Raw genomic sequence first — 15,625 nt, 5'->3', positions numbered from 1 at the left:
CCCCCCTACCCCGCGGGTCGCCCCGGTGAAGGCTGCTCAACCGTCGGCGTCAGCCCGCTGAGGGCGCGCGGCTAGCCTCGGCTAGCGACTCCTGCGAGACTCCCGGAGCCTGCTCAAAACTTTAACGGTCGTGATTCCATTATCGGACAGCTAGCCGGCTAACTTTAGCAAAACAGAAAAGCTAGCCGATTTACAGCGCGGACGCCGGTGTGGACACTCTCACGATGACTCCTCGGTCTCCGTGCTGGCTTCTGGTTGTCCACCCGACATTGTCCTTTTAGCTTTGTCGCCAGAGTTTGGTCAACTTGTCCAGCAACTTAAGCTCACGCCAGCTAACTTAGCTAGCTAACTAATTGGCATTCTGCTCACTGGTGTCAGAGCTGACAATGAGAGGCGAGGTTGTTGGTGGTAGCTAACAGCTCTCTTCTCTCTATATGGCTCTTTTATTCGTCATTTAAAGCCTCTTTAGTACATTTTGTGGAGTGTTTAGGTGGGCTAGTTGTTGTCAGTTAGCCTGCTAGGTGGTTAGCAACAGGCGAGATATGTGAAGGAGTGTCAAGTGCAGCAGCTTTATCAATCCCTGCCTCTGTCTGTGCACACAATGAATGAGACACACAGCTCACACACCAGTGGGGTAATCTGGAGTTTCAACACCACATTAAACATGACACACAGTGACACTGGCTGATGTTGGTCATGTGTTTCAATGCTTATGAGTGTTTGCACTGTTGCTCAATCATTTAGTGGAAACAGATGAATGACAGTCCTGTTTGCACGTGTGTTTTTATGCCAGGCTGTATGGTTTCACATCCTGTCAGTGAGGCGGGATGTGTTCTCCATGCAGCCGGGTTTGGACCTGAAATGGGTCACAGCCGAGGACGCAGTCTGGATTTGTGTGCTTTCTGTCCCTGGATGTCATTTAAAGGTCTCATGCTGTGCTCATTTACTCGTTCGTACTTATGTTTGGGGTGTCTGCAACATGTTTATGCACTCTTATTTTTCTCAAGCTGTCCATTGCTGCTCATTGACGCATGAAGCCTAAAAAGCTCGACTTCCCGGATATAAATATACCCATATCTTCCGTATTGTGGGGTCCATAGAGCGTGGGAGCCGGCTAACTTCCAGTTTAGCGCCCAGCTAACTTTTGTAGGGATAAAATAATGTAATCGTGTGGCTTTATTGGACCTAATGGCTCAAATTATGACAGTCAAACCACACTAAAAACGGACTGAAGTTTGGGTTTCAAAGCCTGGCACTCGTCCTGGAGGCTTGATTTACCCTTAAGGCCCCGCCTCCAAAAAGCCTAGCGTGCTCTGATTGGTCAGCTCTCACAGGTCTGAGCAGGCACCGCCCACCTTTGTTTCTGCAGCAGCTCTGTCGGTGTTTTTGCCACCGTGGCCGTTCTGGGGGGCGTCGACTGTGTAGCTGCGACCTTACAGAAGTCCCGACGGCTCTTTTAAAGGCCCAGTGTCACGGAAACCTCACTTTCTACTGAATGATATCTCTAAAAATAGATTTGATTGATGTTTATTTTATCGAAGTTATTTCCTCTTGGATGAAACTGTGTCCTTGGCAAGCGGTGCTTAAACTGATTGTCTAGAGAGGAAGTAAGTTATGAATGAACCGGGAAATGCAACAGAGTAACTGAGCTAATAAAGGCTTGTTAGAGGGGTTTTTTTGTGTGTTAAAGCTGCAATGAATAATCAGATAAGTGATTAATCAAATAGTGGCTGGAAAGAAAATGTATTTCCTTCTATTTAGATCATTAAAATCAATCATTTAAATCTTTTTTCAAGCAAAGAAGTAAAAAAATAGATGGACTTTTTTTTTTGTAATTCATGATAGTAAATGAAGAGACACTAGGTTTTGGACAGTGTAGTAAAAAGTACCCAAAAGTAACTTGACTAAAAGTAAAGATATTGTGATAAAATATAACCTACTACTTTTGTTTAAGTCTTACATTTAAAGTATTAAATGTATTTAAGTATTTAAAGAAATTTTCTGGCAACTAATGTACTTAAAAGTAAATTATGTTTAAATTTATAAGTATGTATCTACTTTATACTATGGGCCGAGTATAAAGTAGCAGAAAATGGAAATACTCAAATAAAGTACCTCAAAATTGAGTACAGTACTTGAGTAAATGTACTTAGTTACATCCAGTCACTGGTTTTGGGCTGTTATTTGGACAATAACAACAGTTTGAAGACGTCACTTGTCTCTGAGAAATTGTGATGAGTGTTTTTCACAGTTTTATGACAGTTTATTGGCTAATAATGGATTAATCATGATAATTAATAAGCAGATTAGTCAATAATGAAAGTACTCTGTAGTTGCAGCCCTACATGTGTTCTTTCCTCTTGACCCTCTGTGTTGTTGATCACTTCCTCCAAATAGTCAGACCTATTTCAGCTCGTTATTCAGGCCAATTACTGTGCCTGATGGGACGTTAGTGAGAGGTGTGTGTGTGTGTGTGTGTGTGTGTGTGTGTGTGTGTGTGTGTGTGTGTGTGCTGGCCCTTTATGACTTGACATCTCTGTGTGACACCTCTGGCTGCCACATTCTCCTCTGAGGCGACTGTGTGATGTTTCATGTCCTGCAGCTTCCTGACTGTCTGACTGTCAGTGTTTCCACTTCGTCCACACACACTCTGAAAATATATAAAAGCACCGTCTATGTTTAGAGCCGTCTGCCACATCTTTAGCTATATTTAGGCCAGAGGGATGTTTGAAAACTGACTGTTTTATTGGGCTTAAATGTTAGATGATGAGGGATGCGACTGCTCTGGTTTTAGTTCTCTGATCCCTCTTGTTAGCTTCATGTTTGATTTAGATGGCTGGCCAACTTTTTCCATCTGTTCGTCAGTGTGTGACGCCAAAGATAGGAAAACAACAGGACCATAAATCTGTTGACTTGAACAGTAACCAGGAATTATGAACTAATAGGGTCGTTAGTCATAAATGGCCGGTGGTAGCTCGTCATCGGTCAGTTTTTCCTGCTACAGAAATCCAACTGATTGTATACTGTTAAAAAATAATTAATCATCAACATGAAAACCATCACAAAAATCTCTGTATTAAGTGAAGAAAAACTAATTTTTCTTGAGCGTTTTTGCTGGATTTTTCTTTGTTTAATGCCTGAATTGATTATTGGATTATTACAGGATCATTACAGTATGTGGACGCTGACCGAGACGTGATTTGATCCATATTTTCACGCATAAAGATCCAAACTATCCCTCAGTAGTAGTCACTCTCCCAGGACTAAAGCTCATCAAACAGCCAGGAAAAACAGGTTGGCAGTGAGAGTTAGAGGTGTGTGTGTGTGTGTGTGTGTGTGTGTGTGTGTGAGTGTGAGTGTGTGTGCAGGTCGAGGCCGGCGTCAGCATTCCTCCCTGACAGCAGAGTAACTCAGGATCTCAGGTCTGACAGGAGCAGCCAACTCCCTCCAGTTACAAACCTCCACCTGAAGACGGGAAACGCCTCGGTCTGCGGCCGTGTCGCCCACGCTAAGGCTGCAAAGCACTTATACTGACTTTGACTCTAATCTTAAATCATCTGTTGTGGCCAAATCCCAGTTATAGAGGTGTGAATTAGAGCTGGGAGCATTGATGATCAGTTGATCAGCCGGTTTAGAGAAGTTTGATGAGCTGTTGGTTGGATAGAAGAAGAAATGGATCCTATTTTGTTTTTCTTCGATGATTCCTTTGATGATGTTTCAGTCAACTCGGACCTTTTTGGGCTCGTTTGTGAACTCTTGACTTTCATTTTTCTTTTTCCTGATTTGTCAATCATCCACCTGAGATGGTTGTTCTTTCATTTTGGAGCGGGCATGGATGACAAAGCACAGAAATCTCAGAAAGCAAACAAGCCGATAGGACTTATTTCCACATTTACTGTACATATACAGCAGTCTCACACACTCTCTGTTATTGTGCGCTCGCTTGATTTTCTTGCATCACTGTCAGGTCACGTTGGTATCAGATAAAAGTTACATCATCACGAGAACAGTCTGAAACACAAGCAGTTTGGAGAGGAGTTTAAATGCCTCTGGGCGTATCTGCGTTTCAACACGGGCTTATTTAAAATGGCACTTATTCTGTAAGGGCTCGGTAAAATCAGAGAGGATCTGTGTCGGTCTTGAGGGAGTTTTTGTTCTGATCAGGCAGTTTCAGGGCAGAGTCGCTGATGAACACAGAAAAGTTGTAATTGTAAAAAAAAAGAGTGACAGACAGAGACATGTGAATCCACGACGCAGCAGTTCTCAGCAGCTGACAGATTCAGTCTGAAACTGCAAACAAGTGCAAGAAAACATATCAATCAATGGACACAAAGGACACAGGGCTCAACACGCAAAGATATCCAGTTTTCTGTGACAGAGGAGGAAAGAAAGCAGGAAATATTCAGAGGATCAGAGTGTGTAGCTGTAGTTGGTGGTCTGTATGTGTTTGTTTGTTATGTGTTGCTTTTGCAGACTGAATCTTAAATGTTTCCACCATTTCAGTTGAGTCAGACTTGGTAATTTGGTAATAAGTTGGTTGGATGTCAGATACCTCTTTCGATATCATGGCAAAAAGAGTTAGTTACTTTATTTTGATAACTTTTCAGTAATTTTCTCAAATGCTCATTTTATAAAACATGTCAGAAAATAAGGACACGGGCCGAGAATCAACTTTTTTAAGTTACTTTACCAGCTTGTAACATGTAAGAGAGAAAAGGTACATTAAAGACCTCATTGAAGAAGCTTGAACCAAAACTTTGTCGGTATTTATTTATCTTTTTCACGCTCAGATTTTTTTTTGTCATCCTCTGTAAGAAATATATCATCAATGCTCACCAGACCAGAGTATTGAAATCGCCAGACCTCAGTGAACGAATGCCGATATGAACTAAACTGAGGGAATAATCTGTTTCTGCACTCGTCGAGCTGTCCGATCGTGCTCGCCGCTCGTGTGTGTGTTGCTTCAGAAATAGCTGAATGTGTCACAGCCTCTCTTGTTTCTTATCTGTCTGTCTGCGCTCATACCAAGGTGTGCTGCGTGTCGCATCAGATATTCTAATCAGTCGACTCGAGTCCGGCAGGTGGAGCTCAGTGTGCACACACACACACTGTGTGTGTGTGTGTGTGTTATGTGTGTGTGTGCACACTGAGCTCCACCCTGTGTTTAACAGTGTGCAGCTGGTCAGATTTAGCCATTAATGACAGGGGACCTTTTATTCATGTGCTCATTATGTGGTTTTTCTATGACCGTGGTGAGTGCTTGCTTCTGATTGGTCGGGCAGGTGGTCATTTTTAAACCTCACGCAGCTCAGCTCGGTTAAACCGTAGTGCAGGTAGCCATGGCAACAGCACTGATGCTTTCGTAACTCGGTGAAGGTGTTGGATGGTTTGTTGTAAGTGCTGACTCTGAGGGACTGTGTGTGTGTGTGTGTGTAGGGTTACACTAGTGACAGACTGGAGTGTGTGTGTGTGTGTGTGTGTGTGTGTGTTACAGCCCACACACACACACCCAGCTGAGTCATCAGTCTGCACTTGGGCCGACACACAAACACACACACACACATCCATTCATACACACTCTTTGGTTGGTGTGTTGGTCTTAAGTAGGTTATGATCCTAGTTAGCCAGCTGTCGAGCCGCCAGCAACTCGACACACACACACACAAATACACACACACACAGCTGTTTACAATGATGTCATGACTTGGAGCACATTTCTAGGACTTCTAGCGAGTCAGAGCTCCTCTGGCACCACCTCCTCCGTCCCTCGATAACACGCCCCACCTCTTTTTGCTGCCCTCCATCACTCTCTGTCCGTCTCCTTTCACGAAACACGTCATGCCACAACTTTCTGCTGCTCGATGCAAAAGGAGTAACTCTCACGATCCTCAGTTTCCGTGACTAATCTACAACAGAAGTCTCTCTAATATTACATAATTTATCTGATTGGGCTCTTGGATACACGGGAGGTTGTTTAATGTTTCTTAAGAGCAGACTTGACCTTTTTAAAATGATTCAGTCAGCAGAAAATATCGAAATATCAGTTTTTTTCCAGTATTGTGCATCCCTGTGGTGGACAGGATGAGATTGCTTGATTGAACCCTGGAAATACCTGGAGAGACACTTTATTTATTCTTGTAAGAGGGTTTAAAAAATGAACCTTCTTGTCCACTGGTTAAATGTCTTGCAAATGCTCAGCTACTTATGTATTTTACAAGCATTTGGCTGCCGGCTGGTGCTGATTCTGTGTCCTGATTGCACAACAAAGGGTAAATCATTTATAGACTTATCTGATACGAGAAGATCAATCTCCTCTGTGTCTTAAAATGAGCTCTGTTACAATGATTCAGAGTTAAACTGATTTTGCATGCATTAAATCTCTTTCTGCATATTCTACCTCGAGTATTTATTAACTTTTTACTTTCAGTCCCTACGTTTTAACACAAATATCTGAACTTTCTCCTCCTTACATATTGAAAACAGGCTCGTTTACTTTAGTTTGATGCATTTGAGGGGACGAAACAACGTAAAAGACGTTAAGTAGATGGAAACTGACTCAGTTTGTTGCTGCTCGGGACGCTTTACCGACCCAAGATGTGTCTGTTTGACGTCCTGGGAATGAGACTCAACAATCAACTATCTTTGTGGTGCGTTTAGGAACAGCTGGGACAAAATCCTACTGATTCTACCTTTAACTTTAATAGTCTTTGAATTATATTAATAGGGCGTGAGCTTCAGTTAGCTTTGACCAGAAACGTCCTTCAGAGGGGGACTCTTTACTGTGATACTTTGAGTCGTTTCAGAGCCTGTACTCTATTACTTTTACTTGAGTAAAGAAGTTGAATCAGTACTTCTACTTTGACCAGAGTCTACATAAGTGTCTGTACTTCTACTGGAGGAATGAATGTGTGGACAAAATGAAGACTTTTCTGTAAAATACTTCTTTCTTTCTGTCTTTAATCATCTGGTGACTCCTCACCAGATGGCACCATGATGATTTTTTTGACTCCATCCCATTTGATTGCAACATCCAGCTCTCATACGACATCAGACTCGCACTGTAGTTGGAAACAGACGTGCAGAGCAGCGAAGAAGTCGAGTATACTCCCTCCTCTCTGGGGCAGACGGTACCAGGCACTGTGAGACACACACATGATAAAAACACACTCGTCCAACACTGTCAGGAAACTCAGAATGAAGGATCCTGTTTTGTCTCTGGTTCTGTTTATGACAGTAATCGTGATCAAACTAATCTGGATTATCATCTGAGCCACAAGTACAATCTACTTAACAGCTGACACAGTGATGATGTCATCAGCAGGATGACTCTCTCTTCTTTCATATCATCTAAACATACAGTTTAATTATAATAACCTCAAACATCCTCCTTCACTCACTGTTTGTACCCAGTGAACCTGCACACGCACAGTCGTCCAGCTCATTGTATGGATGTTAGATGTATGGAGTCTGTTTCTATGAATGTCTTTGTTTCACGTCTGCACACACACTGTTGGCTCTGTGTGTGTGTGTGTGTGTGTGTGTGTGTGTGTGTCTAAAGAAAGCACATTGTGGCGTCAGACCTGCTCTCTATTGTACGAGTCGGGCATTTCCTGGTCAACAGGAGGAAGGGTGGCGGATTGGAGCCACTCACAGGTGTGTGTGTTTGTGTGTGTGCTTGTTTTTGGACGGGGAAGAACACAGGAAGTACTGCGATCACTATTACAGAGACGGCCTGTGCACAGAAATACTCGCATGTTGTGTTTTGACATCTGTGTTCTCAGGAGACCATGAAGCTGTTTGGAGGGAGAATTTGTTGTACTTGAGTTTTGTTGTGTTTCGGGGTTCTTCGTCGGAGACGACCCACAAAAACAGCTATTTTTAAATGTACAGAGACGTGTTTGACTTTGTGAAGATGAGGTTTGTTTCTTTGCTGGTTAGCGGGGCCATCTTTATTTGTTATGAAATGTCAGTCATTATTTACTCACGCTTATGCTGATGGAAAGTTGGGTGAAGTTTCCATAAACCATTTCTGGAGCTTCTCGGCAAAACAGTGTTGCAGCATTTTCCTAAACAACTGAAGTAGATGAAGGTTTTAAAAGGTTAGAAACAAAACAATCACAAAAAGGCTCCTTATAGCTCTAAATCTTAACTGTAGCTGCTAAGCTAAAAGCATTGGCATGTGGTTGATTCCTCAAGTCTTCATCTACTTCAGTTGTTTAGGAGAACGCTGCAACACTATTTTGCTGTGAAGCTCCAGACAACAAAAAACGGCAGTATGCTTATTGAAGACGACCATATTGTTGGATGTGCTGTAGATGCACACCGTTGTTGAAATGTGGTGCATGGTCCCAAAGAGAACGAAGAAAAACGAAGGTACTGTCAATTGAAAATGTAAGAAAATAGTCAGAAATGGGGTTTAAAATGTCCCACAGCCCAGTGTGATGCCCTTTGAAACCCAAAGATGTTAAGTTTCACTGATATTAAACAAACAAGAGCTGAAAGTCTTCCCAAATGAAACAGCTGGCTTAGATAAAGGTCAGAATCACGTTCTGTTGATGAATTAATCGACAGGTTTCAGCTCAAAAAAGCTCATTAAATGACCAGTTTGTATAAAATGGTAATAACAGCTGCAACATCAGTTTAGTATGACAGGACATACTGCTCTGTACAGCACTCTGCTTACTATTGACATGCCCCTAAGCAAGGCATTGATCTGCAGTCTAACTGCTGTCGATGGTAGCCGCTCTCAGTTATCAATGTATGGAAATGTGGAGCAGGGTGGTGCTGAAGAGTAATGCAGTAACGCCCCCTGGTGGACGTAGTTTGTGGATGCACCTATTCAACAGCTGGACGCCCCACTAAAGCTCACTGAAACAGCTTCCTCTTCATTCCTCTCCTCTCTCTTTCCTCTGTCTCTAGGAGTTAATGAGTTTTTATGTAATTAGCTTTTGAGGGTGAATTAAAAGATTGAAAAATGTACGTCAGGCTTCGGAGGATTCTGACAGAAAGTAAATATCTCTTTTCCCTCTCCAGGTCGGTGTACGACGGTCAGGAACATGGCCTCTTCATGGAGAAGCTGGACGCTCGGATCAGGAACCACGACCGAGAGATCGAGAAGATGTGTAACCATCACTTCCAGGGCTTCGTCGACTCCATCACAGAGCTGCTCAAAGTGCGAGGAGAGGCGCAGAAGCTGAAGGTAAGAAAGGACGGAGAGGATGGAGAGTGCGGGTCTTAAACTCTTGACAGTTTTCTCTCATTGGCTCCTTGTCTTGTTGTCTCAGAGTCAGGTGATCGACACCAACAGACGTCTTCAGGATGACGGCAAAGATGTAAGTTTGACGCAAACATCAGAACTGTGTAATCAGGACTTGTTTTTCAAGACTTCTTAACTAACGCTGCTTCCTTCACCTCTTCAGCTCACCTGCTCCATGGAGGAGCTGCAACAGTGTCGAGTGCAACAGAGAAACATCGCGACCACCATCGACAAACTGTCGCACTGCCTCCCAGGTTAGTCCTGAAACTGTCCCTTGAATCACAGCTTTCCTTTAATAAAACTTTCCTTTAACATGTTTTTTACCCCCAACTGTCCTAAAAGATCCACACTGTTATTATTTTAATGAATTGTCTTTTGTTTTGTTGTATCTGTCTTCGCTTCCTCCAGTCCTGGAGATGTACAGCAGACTTCAGGAGCAGATGAGGGCCAAAAGGTTTGTTACTGATTCTGTTTTTCAGGGTCACATCTCACTTTTTTCCTAAATGCAAACACTTTTAGTTTGAGTAGCAAAATGTTGGGCGATATTTCCCGCAGATGAAGGTTTTACAAAGTTTGGATTACAAAATTTAAAGTCTACATCAAACACAGTGGTCCGTGGCTCTTGGGGAGGAGGAACCAGATCTTTGGCTCTAGACTCAGACTCAGTTTGTTATTTTCTTCACGGCCAAGACACCGAAGGGACTGACTGATTTCACGTCTCCCAGGCTCTTCGCTTGGTGACTCAGTTTCTTTTAATGTCACAATGCTATGAACTGTGGTTTATTCCCTCAGGCGAAGTCTGAAGACGCCCAGTCTTATGGAAACTGAGCGTAGAGGGCACACATTGTCTGCGAGAGAGCTCTGAGGCACTTGACGGTTTGACAGCGGGACAGCACAAAGTCCTCGTGGACTTGTGAGGATGTGAGAGTGGAAATTGGGATTGAGCCTTCGAGCCATTTCTTACTCATGATGCAAAGCAGTGTAAAAATAGAGGATGAGCAGCATGTTTATCTTCTACAGTGAACATTAAAAACGATCTTAGCAGAAGGAAGTAGGAGAGCAGGTGCCATTTAAAGGATTTTAATGCTGTTATTCTACTTTTTTCGTCAGAGAATCTTAATGTACCGTTTGCCTTAATACATGTGTGGAGGAGATCTCGTTTCAGCCACTAGGTGGAGCAAGAGCACTGGGAATAGACGCCCCAAATAGCCTCACTCCGTCTCCGCTCCCCTCCCTGCCCTTGGCCTGACCTGTAGACAGAAGTCTGGTCGGTCATAAATTTGTCGTTTGTTTGTGTGTTTTTCTACTTCTCTCTGTCCTGCGGCTGCCGGGCGCTCAGAGAGCAGCGAGAGGTCAGCCAACAGCGACTGCTCCCGGAGAGAGAGAGTGTGTGAGAGGTGCAGTGGAGTGAAGTGGACTGAAGTGTTTGGGGGGATATTGTATTGCCAAAGATCCCTGAGGTGTATCTGAGTGTATTTATTTCTGTGTGTGTGTGTTTATCTTGTGTGTTTCTGCCTGCATCCAACAGCCTGGACGGTGTTTTACTGCTTCGTGTTTGTTAGTTTTGCAAGTGTCTCCTCCCTTAAAGAGAAACTCACTGACGTCTGAATTTAGTTCGTAAGAAATCAGTTGACTGTATGATTGGATAAACAAATTAAAGTCGCGTGTGTGTGTGTGTGTGTGTGTGTGCGCGCTTGTGTGTGTTAGGTACTACCCGGCGCTGCGGACGTTGGAGCAGCTGGAGCAGACGTGTCTTCCCCGGGCGGGTCAGTACCGCTTCTGCTCCATCATGGCTGAAAACATCCCCAAACTGAGGATACAGATCCGGGACACGGCCATGACGCAGCTCAGAGACTTCCTGGAGAGCATCCGGAAACACTCGGACAAGATCGGAGAGACCGCCATCAAACAGGTACATGTGCACATGAAAATACACACACTGACAAAGCCTGGAGACTACATTACCCACAATGCAACTCAACCACTGGCAGCTAGTAGTGGCTAGGGATGTAACTACATATATTCATCCAGAACATCTCGGTATGGACACCATGGTCTGGTCTGTCATGGCGGGAGCATACGTTAATGGACGAGAGTACAACTGTTCTGATCCACACTCCGGTCCAGTAAGGGGCGGTAGTGCACCTAAAAGCTGTTTTCCACAGCCACCATTAAAGATCAACAGCTGAAGAAGGAGAAGACACTGTGATGTGCCATGAATCCAGTGTTTTTTGACCTGATGATGGCGCTAGATTTAAAAGCCTGAGGATCACTAAAGATGTTAATTAATCCTGAATGGGAAATTATTTTTTTTAGCCAAACTCATCAAACGGTTGTTGAGACATTCCCTGAACCATGCTGCTAGTAAAGCAAAAAATCCTGCGACTTGAGCTATGAGCTGTTACAATTACAACGATTAATCAACTATTAAATTAATCACCAACTATTTTGATAACTTAGAAAAGAAAAGAAAAGTCAAAATTCTCTGATTCCACCTTCTTAAATGTGAATATTTTCTGGTTTTCTTTCCTCCTCTATGACCGTACACTTAATATCTTTGTGTTGGGGTCATCATTTTCTGACATTTTATAAACCCAACAACTAATCGATTAAACGAGAACATAATCTGCAGATTAATCAACAATGAAGATAATCGTTAGTTGGAGTAAACTGAGAACGTTCCTGTGAAGAAGTCGTCTTTGCTCGGGCAGTAACACGGCCGTGATGATGTGCCACAGTCACAGCACTGCAGCTGCAGGCCGCCATCAGTACAGACACACAGTCAGAGTCTGTTGTCTTTCTTTCTGTTCACAGTAGTTCATCTTTCAAATAACTGCTTTAACGTTTGTGTGTGTGCGTGTGTGTGTGTGTGTGTGTGCGTGTGTTTGCTGATAAGGACTGCACAGTGTTGCTCTCTCTTATCCCACAATTGTTTTTTGTTCTCCATCATGTCTTTGTCTCTCTGTCTGTTAATCAGAAGCAGCCTCTCTAAGTGTGTGTGTGTGTGTGTGTGTGTGTGTGTGTGTGTGTGTGTGTGTGTGTGTGTGTGTGTGTGTGTGTGTGTGTGTGTGTCGCTCTGTGGTTCCACTGCCAGTAAACAAGCATGTAATCGCTGCAGGAGACGACGTGGCTTGTCCGTTTTTCAGCACTTACCTAATTGTTTTTCAGGTTTTTTTTTTTTTTTCTCCCCAAGGCCGAGGAAGTTTCTATACGAGTGTGTCTGTTTGTGTGTTTTGTGTTTCTCTTGTGGTATCCATAGCTCAAAGTGAGGGCCTCTTGTTTATTTGTGTGCCTCCATTATTTTGGGAATGTTGCTCCCTGGGATCGCAGGATGAAGGGGCGGGATGGGAATGAGGAAGGCAGCGCTTGACGACAGACAGATGAGCGGATGGAGACTCTGAGAAAGTGGCCGTGCAGTCTGTTGTACCGTGTAGTTTATTGTAATCATGACGCAGGGTGTTGATAATTGTAGATGTTGACTTTTTCCTACCTGCCTCCTTCCTGTTGTATTACAGAGTAGTGGTGGCTGTGGCTCGGCTTTACAGCTGGTTGTCCAATAAACCTGAGGTTGGTGTTTTGATCCCCACTTCTTTGAGGAAGAAACTTAACCCCACATTGCTTTGGATGAAAAGTAGTGTAACTCATTTTTGATAATAGTGATTTTCTGACACTTATAGACCAAACGACTGGCTAGAAAACAGCTAGAAGTTCATCTGAAAATGGATCGATAGTGAGACGGGGCAGGTCTTTGATAAGAGATGGATTGAAGTCCTTATACTTGCAGGTGTCCAACCTATTCAAGTGTCCTCGTGTCTCCAAGGCTCTGTGCTGTCAATTATCTCAGTTTACTATAATGGAGGTAGTGCTGCATTTCAGGCTTTTATCATAAAGTAATTGAGGTCTAACGACTTTTGTCCTCTAGATGTCGCTGGAGGATCATTCCTCACCTGGTCCAAAACATTACTGCTGCTGGTCGATTAGTGATAAAGGTCGTCTGGAGAGCCAGAAACTCTCCCACTCACTCCAGTTAGAGAAACATGTGCAGATGCTTTCCTACAGAGTAGAGAGGGGTCAGTAAACAGTTTGATAAGAGTAAAGATGAAGTCATCAGTCAGCAGATTACAACCAGGATGAACACCTGGGAGGGTTTGGAGTGATGGGGCTCTCCATCATCATCATCGAAACACCCACTGAGGGAAGATCTTTTGGAGGAATGATGTATGAACATGAAGACGTTCTGGAGGCCTTGTGAAGACCCTTTATGGTAGTTTTTCCTTTAATTTGTCCTCCATCTTCACGTTAAAACATCTGTTTGCACAAGCAAGGATGTAACGTTCATCAAAATGAAACTACGATGGCGAAATCTGCTCTCTGAGAGTCAGAAACACTGAATAAATGCAGAGGAATGTGCCTTCACAAGTAGCCCCATACGTATCCCTCCACATCCACATCCACACACCCCTGAACCCTTCAGTGACCCTGAGGTGGGGGGTCCTGGGACCGCAATTTCAGAATCACTGGCACAGAAAATCCACTTGCAGTCAGTGAAGAAGCTAACCGCTAACTCCTCTAACCACTAATTACAAGGGAGATTATGGAAACCCCAGCGGTCCTGATACTGATACTGGGATTATGTTGTTGTATCAGATGCTTGGCTCGCAGCGCTCACACTCAATCAGGAGCCTCGTAGGTGTGTGTCTTCTTTTTCCCCCGTCTCTCCATCTTTCTCTCTCTCAGACAGTGTGTCTCTCTGCGGCGCTCTGTTCCAAATTAGCTCCGAGTCTCTGTAACCAGCCGTCGTTACAGCTCCCTCGACCGAGGATGTGAAAATAAATAGATCTGGGGAAAAGAGGAGGGGATGGAGGGAGGAGACGGAGGAGAGAGCGAAGGGGCTCACAATGGAGCTATTGTCTGCTGCCACATGCCCGTGGAAGAGGAAGAGGAGAGAAGGAGGAAGATGGGCGGAGAAGAAAAAAGTGAAGAGGTTTGAGAGTGGGAAGATGAAGTGGGCGGAAATGTTGGATGCAGAGGAACGAGGGAGGGAAAAAGATTGGGAAGTAGAGGGTGGAAAAAAAGGGCAGAGAGAAAGGACAAAAGTGATGATGAGGAGGAGAATAAAGGAAGAAGAAGAGGGATGAGGAGGTGGAGGATGAGAGGATGGAAAGAGGAGGACAAAAGAGATGATAAGGGGGAGAATAAAGGAAGAAGGAGGTACAGGAAGTAAAGAGAAAGAAGGAAGACAGGAGCAGGGATATCATGGTAAAGAGGTGGACAAGGACAATGAAGAGAGGAGGAGAGGAGGGTGAAGACAAAACTGGGGAAGAGGGGAAGTGGACGCAGAGGAAAGAGGTAGAAAAAAGGAATATATTGAGGTGAGATGATGAAGAGAGGAGGAAGAGGACAGGAAGATAATGAAGAAGAGAACAACGAACGGAGGAGGAAAAAAGAAAAAAGAGGGGAAGTGGAGGAGAAACATGAGAGAAAATGATGAATGCAAAGGAAAGAGGGAGAGAAAAGGATAGATGGAGGGTGAGAGGATGGGAAGAGGAGGACAAAAGAGATGATAAGAAGGAGAATAAAAGAAGAAGACGAGGTACGAGAAATAAAAGGAAAGAAGGAAGACAGGAGCAAGGACATCATGGACAAGAGTCGGACTAGGACTAGGAAAAGTGGAGAGGAAGGTGAGGAAGAAAGACAGGAAGTGGAGGAGAAATGAGATGGAGACAGTGATGGACATACAGGAAAGAGGTAGAGAAAGCAGGGATCGATGGAGAGGGAGATGGAAATTGGAGGAGAGGAGGAAGAAGAGGACAAAAGAGAAGATGTGGAGAAATGAGGAAGTAAATGGAAAGAGGCTGAGAAGAGGATCAAGAAAAATGAGGGTTAAGAAGGTGATGTAAGAGAAAAGGGAGCAGTGAAGAAGAACAGATGATGAGAGGGATGAGTGAGGAGGAGCGAGAAGAGAGAAGTCTCCTTCAATCACAACCGTCTCAAAACGTCTCCTCTAACTCTCCCGTCATTCGTCATTTCCTTCTTCCTCTCCTTCTCTTGTCACATCACATTTCCTCTCTCTCTCTTTTCAAGATGTCCGCTCCTGTCTTTCCATCTCCTCATCTCTCCGTCCACTTCCCTCCTTCCTTCCTTCTCTTGCTCCTTCTCTTCTACCCTTCAGCAGAGGGACGAGTTCAGAGCTTCTGCCGTGTGTTCGGTAGTTTTTTAAACACACACACACACACACACACACACACACACACACACACACACACACACACACTAATGGGAAACAGATTGCCGGGCCTGTGAAGTGGAAGAAGATTGATTACCTGTATCTAGTTACTGAACACACACATGCGTGCGCGTGCAGCGGGG

General features: G+C 44.0%; 1 protein-coding gene across 4 annotated transcripts in view; it reads left to right on the top strand.

Moving 5' to 3' along the window:
• Positions 1-15,625, top strand: part of exoc6b (exocyst complex component 6B) — an 85,558-nt gene that overhangs the window by 202 nt on the left and 69,731 nt on the right. For 3 of the 4 annotated variants that reach the window (XR_014621453.1, XM_084344333.1, XM_084344331.1), the window contains exons 2-6: positions 9,034-9,199; positions 9,285-9,332; positions 9,420-9,510; positions 9,665-9,710; positions 10,964-11,168. Coding sequence is in view for 3 of the 4 variants with exons in the window: in XM_084344333.1 (XP_084200459.1) it covers positions 9,034-9,199; positions 9,285-9,332; positions 9,420-9,510; positions 9,665-9,710; positions 10,964-11,168 (556 nt within the window). In the remaining variant the exon portion in view is untranslated. Of the gene's footprint in view, positions 1-151; positions 255-9,033; positions 9,200-9,284; positions 9,333-9,419; positions 9,511-9,664; positions 9,711-10,963; positions 11,169-15,625 lie in introns of those variants that run through there. The other variant, XM_084344332.1, reaches the window with a different exon arrangement.

The sequence above is a fragment of the Pagrus pagrus genome, assembly GCF_965226575.1.
Source record: "Pagrus pagrus genome assembly, chromosome: 22".
Classification (NCBI taxonomy): domain Eukaryota; kingdom Metazoa; phylum Chordata; class Actinopteri; order Spariformes; family Sparidae; genus Pagrus; species Pagrus pagrus.
Note: the sequence above shows the minus strand (reverse complement) of the source record. Positions and strands in the feature narration are given on the sequence as shown.